We start from the raw sequence: 14571 nt of genomic DNA on the forward strand, positions 1-14571 counted from the left end.
AATCTCTTCCAGTCAGTTGGCCAGGAAGCTGTCTTCCATATTTCTTGGCATAGACGAGTGAGCACCTCCAGCACTGCATCTGTTTGTTGAAACATCTCAATTGATATTCCATCAATTCCTGGAGCCTTGTTTTACACCAATGCCTTCAGAGCAACTTGGACTCTTCCTTCAGTACCATCGGTTCCTGACCATATGTCACCTGTTGAAATGGTTGAATATCGACTTATTCTTTTTGGTATAATGACTCTGTGTATTCCTTCCATCTTCTTTTGATGCTTCCTGCGTTGTTTCATATTTTCCCCATGGAATCCTTGACTATCGCAACTCGAGGCTTGAATTTTTCTTCAGTTCTTTCAACTTGAGAAACGCCGAGCATGTTCTTCCCTTTTGGTTTTCCATCTCCAGCTCTTTGCACATGTCATTATAATACTTTACTTTGTCTTCTCGAGAGGCCCTTTGAAATCTTCTGTTCAGTTCTTTTACTTCATTAATTCTTCCTTTTGCTTTAGCTGCTTGACACTCAAGGGCAAGTTTCAGAGTCTCCTCTGACATCCATCTTGGTCTTTTCTTTCTTTCCTGTCTTTTCAGTGACCTATTGCTTTCTTTATGGATGATGTCCTTGATGTCATTCCACAACTCCTCTGGTCTTCTGTCACTAGTGTTCAATGCGTCAAATCTATTCTTGAGATGGTCTCTAAATTCAGGTGGGATATACTCAAGGTCATATTTTGGCTCTCGTGGACTTGCTCTGATTTTCTTCAGTTTTATCTGCAACTTGCATATGAGCAATTGATGATCTGTTCCACAGTCGGCCCCTGGCCTCGTTCTGACTGAAGCCGGGCCAGGACTTTTTTTTGTTGGGAGTTCTTTGATTACCGTTTCAATCTCTTTTTTTTTTTTTTATGGACCTATTTAGTTGTTCTACTTCTGATTGTGTTAGTTTAGGTAGGTAGTGTTTTTCCAGGAATTCATCCATTTCTTCTAGGTTTGCAAATTTGTTGGAGTACAATTTTTCGTAATAATTTGATATGATTCTTTTAATTTCAGTTGGGTCTGTTGTGATGTGGCCCATCTCGTTTCTTATTCGGGTTTTTTGTTTCCTTTCCTGTATTTCTTTAGTCAGTCTGACCAATGGTTTATCAATTTTGTTCATTTTTTCAAAGAACCAGCTTTTGGTTTTGTTAATTCTTTCAATTGTTTTTCTGTTCTCTAATTCACTTAGTTCAGCTCTAATTTTCATTATTTGTTTTCTTCTGGTGCCTGATGGATTCTTTTGTAGCTCACTTTCTATTTTTTCAAGTTGTCGGGATAGTTCTCTGATTTTGGCTCTTTCTTCTTTTTGTATATGTGCATTTATCGATATAAATTGGCCTCTGAGCACTGCTTTTGCTGTGTCCCAGAGGTTTTGATAGGAAGTATTTTCATTCTCGTTGCATTCTATGAATTTCTTTATTCCCTCCTTGATGTCTTCCATAACCCAGTCTTTTTTCAGGAGGGTATTGTTCAGTTTCCAAGTATTTGGTTTCTTTTCCTAATTTCTCTGTTATTGATTTCCACTTTTATGACCTTGTGTTCTGAGAAGATGCTTTGTAATATTTCGATGTTTTGGATTCTGCAAAGGTTTGTTTTATGACCTAATATGTGGTCTATTCTAGAGAATGTTCCATGTGCACTAGAAAAAAAAGTATACTTTGCAGCAGTTGGGTGGAGAGTTCTGTATAAGTCAACGAGGTCAAGTTGGTTGATTGTAGTAATTAGATCTTCCGTGTCTCTATTGAGCTTTTTACTGAATGTCCTGTCCTTCTCTGAAAGTGGTGTGTTGAAGTCTCCTACTATAATTGTGGAGGTGTCTATCTCACTTTTCAGTTCTGTTAAAGTTTGTTTTATGTATCTTGCAGCCCTGTCATTGGGTGCATAAATATTTAATACGGTTATATCTTCCTGGTCAATTGTCCCTTTAATCATTATGTAGTGTCCTTCTTTATCCTTTGTGATGGATTTAACTTTAAAGTTTATTTTGTCAGAAATTAATATTGTTACTCCTGCTCTTTTTGCTTATTGTTTGCTTAATATATTTTTTTCCATCCTTTGAGTTTTAGTTTGTTTGTGTCTCTAAGTCTAAGGTGTGTCTCTTGTAGGCAGCATATAGACGGATCGTGTTTCTTTATCCAGTCTGAGACTCTCTGTCTCTTTACTGGTGCATTTAGTCCATTTACATTCAGCCTAATTATAGATAAGTATTGGGTTTTTATGTGTTTAGTGCTGTCATTTTGATGCCTTTTTATGTGTGTTGTTGACAATTTCATTTTTCCACTTACTTTTTTGTGCTGAGATGTTTTTCTTTGTAACTTGTGTGTTCCTCATTTTCATAGCATTGGACTTTATGTTTGCTGAGTCATTACCTTTTTCTTGGTTTTTATTTTAGTTATGGAGTTGTTATACCTCTTTGTGGTTACCTTAGTATTTACCCCTATTTTTCTAAGTAAAAACCTAACTTGTATGGTCCTATATCGCCTTGTTCTTTTCTTTTTCTTTCTGTCTTTTTTGCCTATGGATAACCATTTGCTCCAGCACCTTTGTTTGAAAAGACTATCTGTCCTCCATTGAATTGTGTTGCACCTTTGTCACAAATAGGCACACTGGTGAGTGTCTACTTCTAGGGTCTCTATACCGTTCCATGGATATGAATGTCCATTCCTCTGCAAATATCAATCAGCCTTGATTGTTGCAGATACATAAGTTTGGTTAGAGTAATTCTTCCAACTTTATTTTATATTATCAAATTTGTCTTAGATATTCTACTTTCTTTGCTTTTCCATATGTATTTTAGAATAACTTTGTCAACATCTGCTAACACTTTTGCTGGGATTTAGGTAGAAATTGCACAAAATCTGGATATCAGTTTGGGCAATTGCAGGAGAATTGGCATCTATACTGTGTTCTGTTTTCTAGATGATGAATACAACACGTCTTTCTACTTATTTAGATCTTGTTTGATTTCTTTCATCAGCACTTCAGCATACAAGTCCCATACATGTTTTGTTAGAGTTATATTTAAGTTTTTTTCTTTTGTTTCATTACGAATGGTATTAAATTTTAAAATTTTTATGTCTTCATTGCTGTGTACAGAAATGCAGCAGATTTTTTTGCTAATCTTGGATCTTGCCAACTTCTAAACTCCCTTCTTCTAGGAAGTTTATTTTTCAAAGATTCTTTGGAAATTTTTATGTAGATCTTCATGTCAGCTGAGAATAGGAAAATACTATTTCTTTCTTTCTGGTCTGCATATTTTCAGACCACCTACTATTCACCCCATTGGTGAATAACCCCATTGTAATAGTACAAGATGACCCAACACCTGATATTGACAGATGAGATTGAGAGTTTATTAGTCACATATACTCAAAGCCCAGGTGAGGGGAACTCCACCAACCATATATAAAAAGGATAATACCTCATGACCAAGTTGGTTTTATTACAGAAATTCAAGGTTGTTTAAACATTCAAGAATCAATGCAATTCACCACATTAACTAAAGGAAGGAGAAAAGGTATAAGACCATCTTGATTGAAGTCAGCACATGTTCTTGATTTTTAAAAATATATATATTTGCAAACTGGTTTTATGAATGAATTTTCTGAGCCTGAGAAAAGATAGCCACCCTACTGTATGCATCAGAATCAGTGGTCAAACGTTTAAAACTTTTTCCTTGATATCTGGAGTAGTGGAAGTTGTAGGCAATGAAACATAGCAAGAAAAATAAATAAATATTATATGGGTTGCAAAGGAGGGGGAATTTGCAATCACTTACTCTTTTAAATGTCTTGTAAATGATCATGTCCTTAGAATATAAAAATTATAGTCACACTAATAGATTTAATAAGTAAATTTACCAGTTTTGCTGGATACAAGCTAATATACATGAAGCAATGATATTCTGCTCTACCAGAAACAAATAGAAAACAAGTCAAGATGATGATAACCATTCGCAATAACATCCAATTATATCAAATATCTAGGAATAAATCTACCAAAATGAGCAGGAGCTGTATATTGAACACTATAAAGCATCATTGCAAGACATTAACAGAACTGAATAAATGGACAGAATACCCAATATGAGAATTTTATGACTAAATATTTTAAAGATATTCCTTCTCTCCAAATCTGTATTTTGAAAAATTCCTCTGATAATCATGGCAAGGTGTTTTGTTTGCTTATTTGCATGCTTGTTTTGTTTTGCTTCTTTATGTTTCTTCTCTTTTCTTGTTTTGGGTGGCAGAGGAAATTGTCAAGCTGAGTTTCAAAATTCATATGTAAATGGCAAGGTCTTAGATTAGTTAAGGAAATTTTGAAAAATAAGGAAATTCAGTCCAAGTAAAAGGACCTACTATAAAGTTGTATTAGTTAATATGGCATGATATTGGCTCAAGTGTAGGAAACAAGACGAGGGAACAGAATAGAAATTCTAGAAACAGATCCCTTCTCAAATACAGGGCCCTGGTCTGTGGTGGTGCTGCAGAGCATTGTGGGAAGAGATGATCTTTTCAATAAATGTTGCTAGGTCACTTGGATAGCCATTTTAGAAGATTTACTGTGATACCTATTCAAACCAACAATAAAAATCAATTCCACATGAATTGAAAATGCATATTATTATGTTACTTTGAAGCAAACTAAGGCTTGAATTTCCTTTGAGAGATGATTTTATTAACAGTTATAATTGCTTTATGAGATGTAGGGCTATACAGATTGTCTCTCTTTTGTGTCTATTTCAGTTTTGATAAATTATGTGAGGGAGATTCAAAAAGGGTGCAAAATATTTGCCATTCATCTCATGAAGTCCAAAAAAACCCTCACTGAATCAGTTGCCACGGAGTCAATTCTGACTCATGTTGACCCCATGCATTGCAGAGTAGCGTTGCCCCCCCCCCCACCCCCCAGGGTTAGTTTTCTTTGCTGTAATCTTTAGGAAGCAGATTGGCTGGTTGGGATCAAATGCCAATCTTTCAGTTAGCAGCTGAGTGCTTGACCACTGTGCCACCAGCGCTCCTATGAAATGTTGTGGAAATTATGCCACAGAATTTCTGAGCTGGGTCTTTGCAGATTTTACTTTCCTCCTGGAAAACATGCTCCTGTAAGTCCTGAGCCATCAGCTGAGAAAACTGTCTTCCCTGCTGATGAGACCACATAGGCCACGTTAGAGGCCTGGAACTGCAAAGCACACGGAGAGTGTGTCAGTGTCCCAGTTCAGCCTCCAAGGATCCCAGCCCCACCTGCTACCTTTCTGCAACCACATGAGAGACAGTCAGGGAGAATCACCCAGCTGAGCTTAATCAACTCCCAGGGCTGTGAGAGATCATGAAATGGCTGTAGTTTTAAACCACTAAGCTTCCTGGTTATTTGTTACAAAGAAATACAAAATGAAACATTGTATTATTCGAGGAATTTCATCTAAGATGTGAAATCTACTGAAACAAAAATCTTTATAATATCATCTTAGTATCTTTATAATGTCTGTAGGATCAGTAGGAATGTCTTCTTTTTTTTATTCCAGATGTTGATAAATTTGTAATTTGGATTTTTTTTTTTTTTTTGCTTTTTCCTTTAAGTCTTGCAAGTGGTTTATCAAGTAATCAGAAAAACTAAAAGAAAAAACTTCTGTTTCTGTTGATTCTCTTTTTATACCTCTCTTTTCAATTTTATTAATTTCCTCACTTCTATTACTTCCTTTCTTCTACTTGTTTTTCTAGATTAAGGTTAGCTTCCTGATTTTTATATATTTTTTATTTTATAATATAAGCATTTAAGCCAAAAATTTCCCTGGAAGAACTGCTTTGCTTATACCTAACAAACTGAAAAAGCTAATTTAATATTCCTTTATTTTAAAATATTTTCTAATTTCCCTTCTGATTTCTTCTTCGATACACCTTGGATTATTTACAAGTGTGTTGGTTCACTTCCAAAAAGTTTAAGTATATTCTCAGTCTTATTGATTTGTAATTTAATAAGTTTGTGGCCAGAAAATATATTCTGTATGATTTCAATCCTGTGAGACTTATTGATACTTGTTTTATGACCCAACATATGGTCTCTTTCATGAGTATTCATTGTGCAATTGGCAGTAATAAACATATTCTATAGTTATTAGGCTGTAGTCAACATGCATGTCAGTTACAAATGTCCATTAGGTCAAGATGGTTGAAAGTATTTAAAGCTTTGATTTCCTCACTGATAATTGCTTCCTGAAACTATAGAGGTATTTTTCTGCCATCTATCCACTTCATAAGTTCCCACACCACCATCATGAGCTCGACAAAAATTCTGGGAGGAGAATCAGCCAGAAGGGAAAATTAGTTTTATATTTGGAGCCTCTACAGATTCCAATCTACGACATAAGCCCACAGGTATTGAAAACTTTGCTGGTTTCTCATTACTCCCTCATAATCTCCCTTTCTGTGGTAGAACCAATCTCACCAATGTTGAGATACAGCAGTTGACCAAAGGAAGGAGAAAGGAAATCTGTGTCTGCTCAGCTAAGCAGAATTTGTCCATCCTAGAATGTGGAGTTTTTAGGCTTGTTTGCATCTACAGCTTTTTTTTTTTTTTTCTTATTACTGTTCAGAGTCTTAACCCATTTATTTAAAGCTCTATATATTATTCCTTTGAATGGGTATACCACAATTTATCCATTCTCTATCTGAAAATTCAGAATGTTTCTTTTCACTTCTGTTACTGTGGCACAATAAACCATTTTTTATATGTCATCATGGGCATGCATCTGAGAATTTATCTAGAGTGTGAACACCTAGGATGGAAATGCTGGATTATCCAAAAACACCCAAAGGAGTATACCAGTTTATACCCACATCACCATGCAAATACCCAAATATCATCCTGCAATATGTTGTTATCTTGTATATCTTATAGTTTTTTTGAAGTACAGAATTTTTATAGACAAGACAAATTTACCAATCTTTTCCTTTAGAATTTGGAAATATCTTTTTAATATTCCAAATCCTGGTAAAACAAGCTTTCATTTCTAGGCTCCTTGGGCTCATACAGGGCTGCTATTTTAGAATACATATCAAGGGTGGATTTTGTTGTTTTTGTCAATCATGTTACCTTTGCATTTTGAAATTGAATAGATACCTCCAAGCTGCCACCCGTTCACATTTCTAATAACGGTATATGAGACTCTCCATTCCCAAAGAGCCTTCAAATTCCTTGATTTAAAGAAAAAAAAATGATTATGTTTCCTAGTTTGGAGGGAGAAATGTTTCATCACCTTGCTATTTGGATTTGCATTTTTCTGATTGGTGAGCTTGAGCACATATTTTATTGCCCATTGGCATATTCTCGTCTATAAATAGATTATATCATTTGCCCAATTTTTTCTTGGATTCTTGTTCACTCATTTATTGACTTGTTGACAATTTTACATAATAAGCAATTTAGCCTAACATCTGCCTTGTCTGTTGCAATTTTCCCCCAAGGTTTATATATTTCTTTAATGTTTTCATTTTCTCCACGCAAAGAAATTTTAAATTTGTATTCAAATATATTTTTTTTTCCATACAGATCCCGGATTTTTTTCTCTTGATTAGAAAGATGTTTTTCTATAAAGATTATTTTATCAGCTTCATTCAGATATAATTTATGTACCACAAAATACACTCATCGTACATGTAAACTCCAATGATTTTAGTAAAAGTATAGACTTGTGCCACCGTCACCACAACCCAGTTTTAGAATATTTTCATCACTTCAAAGAGATTCCTGTTTACAGATAAATCACGTCTCCACCCCAAGGCACAGCACCCACTGATCTGCTTTCTGTGTCTGCAATTTTTGCCTTTTCTGAACATTTCACATCAACGGAATCATACGACAAATAGTCTTTTGTGTCTGCCTTTTTTCACTTAGTAAAATGTTGTTGAAGTTCATCCATTTTGTAGCATATATGAGCATGTTTTATTGTTGAACAGTATTCCATTGCATGCATATAGCATGTTTTGTTCATGCATTCAGTGGTTGATGGATATTTGTTTCCAGTTTTGGGCTATTATGACTGTGGGCATCTATCAACATTTCCGTATCTGTCTTTGTGGAGACATATGTTTTCATTTCCCTTGTGTAAGTTCCAAGGAGTGCCATTGCTGGGTCATATGACAACATCATGATAAACAGAGAAAATATGCAATTTGTCAAGGATTTCCTTTGTGTGGATCCACAATGAACACACATGGAATCAGCAGTCTAGAAAACAAATAACGTATTGCATTTGGAAAATCTACTGCAAAAAACCTCTTTAAAGTGTTAAAAAGAAAAGTTGCCACTTTGAATACTAAGGTGCGTCTGACTAAGCCAAGGTATTTTCAATCACCTCATGTGCATGCGAAAGCTGGACGTTAAATAAGGAAGACTGAAGAAGAATTGACGCTTTTGAATTGTGGTGTTGGCAAAGCATATTGAATATACCATGGACTACCAGAAGAACCAACAAAGCTATCTTGGAAAAAGTACAGCCAGAATGCTCCTTAGAAGTGAGGATGGTAAGACTTCATCTTACTTAATTTGGACATGTTATCAGGAGGGGTCAAACCCTGGAGAAGGACATCATACTTGGTAAAGTAGAGGGTCAGTAAAAAGAAGAAGACCCTCAACAAGACGGATTGACATTAACACAGTGTCTGCAGCAATGGGCTCAGACATAGCACCAATAGGGAGGATAGTGCAGGACCAGACAACATTTTGATCTGTTATACATAAGGTCACTATGAGTCAGAAGCAACTCTGTGTCACCTAACAAAACAACATGGCAGATGTATAAATTTTTAAGAAATGACAAACTGTTTTCCTAAGGGATTGTAACATCATACATTTCTACCAGCAATGCATCAGGGTTTAGAAAGGTTTGGATATACAAATGATGATAATAGTAATAAAAATAATATTTCTGCTTATTAATTTTATACTTTATATTTTATTGAAAGGAATGAGCTTAGGATAGACGTTACTATAAACTCTCCATTTCTCTTAAAGTAAACCTCAAATGTTTTGGCATCCAATTCTAGACTCTGTTTCACTGGTGCATTTAACCAGCAACGAATGAAGACCAAAAGTGTGCTCACTAAAATCAATGTATAACATGTTTTAGCATATTAGAGAGTTGGTCACTCCCCATTATGCTTCTTTTTAATACAATTCCCATGGAAAATATAGTTTTCCCCATAAAATTAAGTATCAGCATGTTGAGTTCTAAAAATAAAACAAGCAAGCAATACTCTTGTTTACTTGTTTTAAAATTGTCATTGGGTTTATGGCTGGCGTTCCATACTCGACATGTTCACACAAAAAAAAAGATTCTAAATATGAACTGATGCTGTCTGGTAAGAGTATATAGGCCTTCATGCAGAAATGAATTAAAAATACTGGCAAACTAATACTTCCAGACACCACAGTTTCTCATGTTTGTTCTCTCCCATCTGTAGCCCATGGTAGAAAGGAACCTGTGTATTTATCTCTGATGATGCAAAGGTGAAGGACACCACCATGATCTGGGTGCATTAAAGGGCCTTCTCCTAGCACAGTGAAATGTTCCTTACAGGACACAGAAAACCCAAGAAAAAGCAGGTAAGGAAAGCTTCCAGATCTACATGTGTCCAAAATTCAAGAACATAAGTGAAAGCAATTACTGTATTACAATGCAATCCTCATTTTCTCTCTTATTTCTTCTTCTTTCTCTTGAAGCTATAGGAAAAAGATGATTTTCACTCCATGTTGATTTGAGAAAACTTTTATGAAGCAATGTGAGCAGATGGTGAGTTCAGATACATGGGGAGGAATAAGGATGAAACAAAAGGAAACTGGGAAAAAGGAACACCAGGCAGTTTAAGCAACATTGGGGACCTCCAGGCCGAGGCCAGGGGATGAGGAAACTCATCAAGGTTGACATTTTCTCTAGGGCCGGTGAACCCGGAGTGAGCCAGATCCTGAAGAAGAATTCTCTTTGTGGAAGAATAAGGGTGAATCTCATGTCTTTTCGTGCTGTGAAGAAGCTGGGAGAGAAGGTTCTTCCTTAAGTGTCACCATCCTCACTTCAGCTCAGGAGTCCTGAAGAAGATAGAGAAGAATGTTGTTTCCAAACCTAACTCTATGAACAAATTCTTTCCTTCCTCTCTCAGGCCCTCAGGTTATAGCAATCCAGTCAGAAGAAAGAAAAAAATGCCTTAAGTCTCCATGACCCAACGCTGCTCTAGAGCACGGGGCTTTTAAACAGAAAGAAGATAAGAAGTCTGAGTTCAGTCTTTCCTGATATTTCTGTCTCCTCTACTATAAGTCTTGGTGAACCAAATCTAATTCCAAAAGATAATTAAAGTGCGTTACCTGTTGGTTGAAGTCCAGAGTGTGCTGGAGAAGAGAGAGGAAGACGTGTGTTTATAAGATAGAGAAGCACTTCTGTCCCCACACACCACATCCTCAGTTCTAGATTTCCCACCTGAGATTTCTCTAACACCACAACCCACGTCACAGGATGGCAGAGAAAAGAGCAGTCTGAGACGCTGCAAACCTACTAAGCTTTTGCCATACAATGGAGCATAATTTTACTAGTTTCAGTAGTTCCTCTTTCATTTGCCCCATGATCCTGACCCAAGGTCTCCAGGCATGGTAGCCTTTTTTATGTGCCATAGGTTATAAACCCTATGCTTTGACAAAAGAATCATGGGCTCTTTATTTCTGAGCACCCCCAAAATTTGGGATTGACTGGAAAACAAAAGCGTTATACGAGGTCACCGCTATACAGAAAACTAACTTGACCAAAGCCATATTTCTTTCCTCAGCGGAGTCCATGGGGAACCCCAGCTCCCACCAGCTTCCTTACCCTTCTGGTTCCTGAAGTGGATGAACAGCCCCGCCCCAAGGAACAGCAGACCCAGAACCAAGCCCCCGATTCCACTCAGCATCTTGCTCTGTGCAGATCCCGATTGTGCCCCTAAGAGAAGAAGCCAGCTTTAGTGATTTTTACCCCAAATCCAACTTCTCTAATTGAGATTCTGAGATTCAGAGCTTTGAGAATGGGGGAGGAAGTCTGTTCTGCAAAATAGAACACCTGGTCCCTTGAGGACAACAAAGTTTTCACAATCTCACTGAGGAGGTACAAGGCTGAGGCACTGAACTCATTAACATCACACCCTGACATGAGGTTTGACCACACAGCTGATGTGTGAGGAGCCTGGGACTCAGTGAGGTTCAGTAGCTTGTCTAGAGTGACAGAGCTAATAAAGGGCAGAGCTGAGATCGCATTCCCCTCAGGTCAGGAAGGGCCCTGCATTGTAGAGGACGCTCCTCTCCTCAAGTCACAATGACCATCTATACAACTCAGAGCAACAGCACCGGAAGCAGAAGCCCAGCCGAGGAAGCAGGGACCTGGTACCCAGGGCCAAGAGGGTGACTGTGTCCTGTGATAGCATGAGAAGATTCAAACAGGGACTATTTCATTACTGCCAGCTAGGCATAATTACCTCCCCAGGGGGTATAGGTATTTGTGGGAAGGGTCACAGAGCTGCTACCCTCAGTGACCTGTGCTGAAGGAGAGGAGAACATGGAAAAAATGAAAACATGGTGTGGGAAGAGGGGAAACCCTACAGTCAAGGATAAGCAAAGTCCCCTTCTTGGTGAGTAAGGAACTACTGAGGTCAGAGAGCTTCTCACTCCATTCCACTGTGACAGGGCTTGTCAGGCTTGGGTGCTCCACTTGGCAGGAGTAAACCTCTCCACTCTGAGGAATGGTTTCAAGCATCACCAGGATCTGGAAGGTCCAGTCTCCATTCTGGATCAGGCCTGTGGAGACAACCCCAGCCTCCTCTTCCTGGCCGTTCCGGAACCACCTGACTTCAATGTGGCCTGGATAGAAACCATTCACAGAGCAGACCAGGAGGTTGTGGTGCTGCAGGGGCTGAGTCTTTGCCAGATACACAGTCACCGCAGGCTCAACTAGGAGAGAAAAGGCAGAGAGAATAAGTGAGGAAGTCATAGTACGTCTTCTAGGCTGTCTTTTTGTCTCTCTTCAAACTTAGTCTGACTTTTTTTTTTTTTTTAATTGCTGTCTAGTGTATTTTGACTCATAGCAACCCTACATGGTTTCCCAGGAGTGGCTGGTGGACTCGAACTGTCAATCTTTTGGTTAGCAGCTTAGCTCTTAACCTTTACGCCACCAAAGCTCCCAAGTCTTGCTCAGGCCTCCCTCAAGTTGGCCATGTGGCCGTTTGAGTCAGTATGTCATGGGCCTTGAACTTAAACCATTAGATTTGAGAGACATTGGTAACGTTGTGGGTTTTTAGATAACTGAAACTCGTTATTCACTGTTCTAATCTTTGTAAAGCATATAGTGTTTAATGAAAAGCATGGCTTTAAGTGCCAAGGTGGCTGGGTTCAAATCCAGGCTCTGCCTCTTACTGGATGATCCTGGGAGGTTTTTTAATTCCTTGGTGCTTCAACTTTCTCACCTGTAGTGAGGAATAATAATATTAACTTATCTCTTAGTGTTACGTAAGAATTGATGCAATTAAAATACACAAAACAGTGACTGGAGTTAGTATTCAATGTATGTTTTTTACTTATTATCCTTGTTTACTCTGAGAGAAAAGGTGATTCAAAGTAGTGTGGAGAGATTGGGGAACAGCAGTGGGACAGGTGGGGAGATAAGAGCATGAAGTCCTAGAATGCTGTCTGGATGCCTCACACCTTTAGAGCCACAGAAATGGTTCTGCCACTGGGAGGCAGGAATAGACAGAGGTGATTCTCTAACTCTGTGAGTTGAGTCCCAAGGAAAGCACGGGGGTCTGGTGGGATAAAGTCATAAGGGAAGGCATTCACTTAAAAAAGTCCTAATATGTACTGTCCTCTGTTCCATGTCTCCCCCTTTTCAAAACAAACATATCTAGTATTGGAATTGTTACCCTTTTACAGCTGTCTCTCTTCCCAAACTGACATTTGAGGTCAGGGCAGGGTCTGGGGCTCATTAATATACGTGCTTAAGGCTTTGGACAATCTCGGAGACTAGCAGATCCTCAGTAAATACAATTATTTTTTAAAAAGAAGGAGAAACTTGGGAGACAACTTTTTCACAATACCACAAAGTGGTAGATTTAAGATTGATAGTAAATCATTACCAACAATTTTGCAAAGCATTTCATTTAATCAAAATGTTCAAATTCTTAACATTGAAAATGACAGAGTCAAAGTATAAAACAGAAAGTGAAGAAAATGCAGAATCAAATAGCAGCAATACGTTAGTAATCTTACTTCCTAGAGAACCCATTTCTCTGAAAAAAAGCTAGAACCCTAGAGATAACAGTCAATAAATAAGTCTTAGAGTAGGAATTAAAATGGACCAATAAATATATGAAAAAAGATTTAAGAGCCTCAGAAATAAAGAAACGGAAATTAAAAATAAAAAGAGAAAATTTCAACTGAATATTCAGCAGTATTAAAAAAAAAGACCTGAGGAAGGAGACTATGGGGTAGATCGTGTTACAACCATACACAACAATAATATGAAGCTAGTTGAATAATAGCATTATAAAAATTGCAACATCAGTGTGTTAATAAAAAAATTATACTTCAAAAAAGCTAGTTTTAGAATTATTTCAACCATGTAAAAATATGTACATTAAAAAAACTGCAAAAATAGCAAGAAATTTAGGCCTAAAAGAAGCCTCAGAAAGGTCAGAGGTGGCTCAGAATTTCCTTCTCCTCCACTCCACAAAAGATAAATAAATAAACTACTCTGGCACTTTTTCCTCAATGAAATACTTACGCGAACAAACCACACAGACTTTTTATTTCAGGGATTCATGGCTGAGAAGGTCCTGTGCTAAGGACCCCTGGGAGGAGCCTCACATTATCCCACATGTTGACTCTCCCATCTCTCCTCCCCCTCAGCTCTCCCCACAGTGGCCCCAGGACAACCTCAGGGCCCTCCTCCTGCACCCACACCCCCCCCACACACAGTCTCCCCCCCCCCCCCCCCCCCCCAGCGCTCACCTCTCCGCTGCACCGTGAAGCTCTCAACAACCCCGTAGTTGTGTCTGCAGAAAGTGTCCACCGCGGCCCGCGCATCATCCAGGATCTCCTTCTGGCCGTTCCAGGCCTCGGCGTCCGGCCGCCCCAGCTCCGTCACCGCCCTGTACTCCCCCACGTCGCTGTCGAAGCGCGCTCTCTCCTCCCCGTTGTAGATGTAACTGTCCACAAGCCTCACCCGCTCCGTCCCGTTGGTGAACTGACACTCAGACTTAAACTGCTCCAGGAAACGTGCTGTGGGGACAGGAAACATCCGGTCACCGCCGGCCTCTCGGGAAGAAACTGACGGCGAAGCCACCAGTCAGGGGCCCCTGGCGCGAGGTGGCGGCACTAAAGACCCCTGAGGGGCTCCACCCGCAACACCAAGCCACCGGCCTGTGCGGCTTCATCCTTCACCCGCCTGATCCGGACTGAGGCCGCGCAGGGCGGAGGGCGCCCGCCTGGTCCCGGGTCCTGTGATCCTCTCCTGCTTAGACACTGGGCGGG

The 14571-nt window shown here is 38.8% G+C and overlaps 2 protein-coding genes and 1 pseudogene across 6 annotated transcripts in view; all 3 read right to left on the reverse strand.

Moving 5' to 3' along the window:
• Positions 1 to 14571, reverse strand: part of LOC126081476 (DLA class II histocompatibility antigen, DR-1 beta chain-like) — a 221657-nt gene that overhangs the window by 199961 nt on the left and 7125 nt on the right. For 3 of the 4 annotated variants that reach the window (XM_049893603.1, XM_049893420.1, XM_049893503.1), the window contains exons 2-5: positions 14050 to 14319; positions 11716 to 11997; positions 10886 to 10996; positions 10390 to 10413 (exon numbers count right to left, since the gene is read on the reverse strand). In XM_049893603.1, coding sequence (XP_049749560.1) covers positions 10390 to 10413; positions 10886 to 10996; positions 11716 to 11997; positions 14050 to 14319 — 687 coding nt within the window. Of the gene's footprint in view, positions 1 to 9783; positions 10117 to 10389; positions 10414 to 10885; positions 10997 to 11715; positions 11998 to 14049; positions 14320 to 14571 lie in introns of those variants that run through there. The other variant, XM_049893552.1, reaches the window with a different exon arrangement.
• The window catches only part of LOC126081159 (HLA class II histocompatibility antigen, DRB1 beta chain-like), a 288700-nt gene that overhangs the window by 115692 nt on the left and 158437 nt on the right, over positions 1 to 14571 (reverse strand). Inside the window, exon 7 of one of the 2 annotated variants that reach the window (XR_007518295.1) lies at positions 7934 to 9512. The exons of the other annotated variant lie outside the window; for it this stretch is intronic. The gene's annotated coding sequence lies outside the window, so the exon portion shown is untranslated. Of the gene's footprint in view, positions 1 to 7933; positions 9513 to 14571 lie in introns of those variants that run through there. 2 annotated transcript variants of the gene reach the window in all.
• Positions 1 to 14571, reverse strand: part of LOC126081386 (DLA class II histocompatibility antigen, DR-1 beta chain-like) — a 199109-nt pseudogene that overhangs the window by 115692 nt on the left and 68846 nt on the right.

Source organism: Elephas maximus, chromosome 1 (genome assembly GCF_024166365.1).
Source record: "Elephas maximus indicus isolate mEleMax1 chromosome 1, mEleMax1 primary haplotype, whole genome shotgun sequence".
Classification (NCBI taxonomy): domain Eukaryota; kingdom Metazoa; phylum Chordata; class Mammalia; order Proboscidea; family Elephantidae; genus Elephas; species Elephas maximus.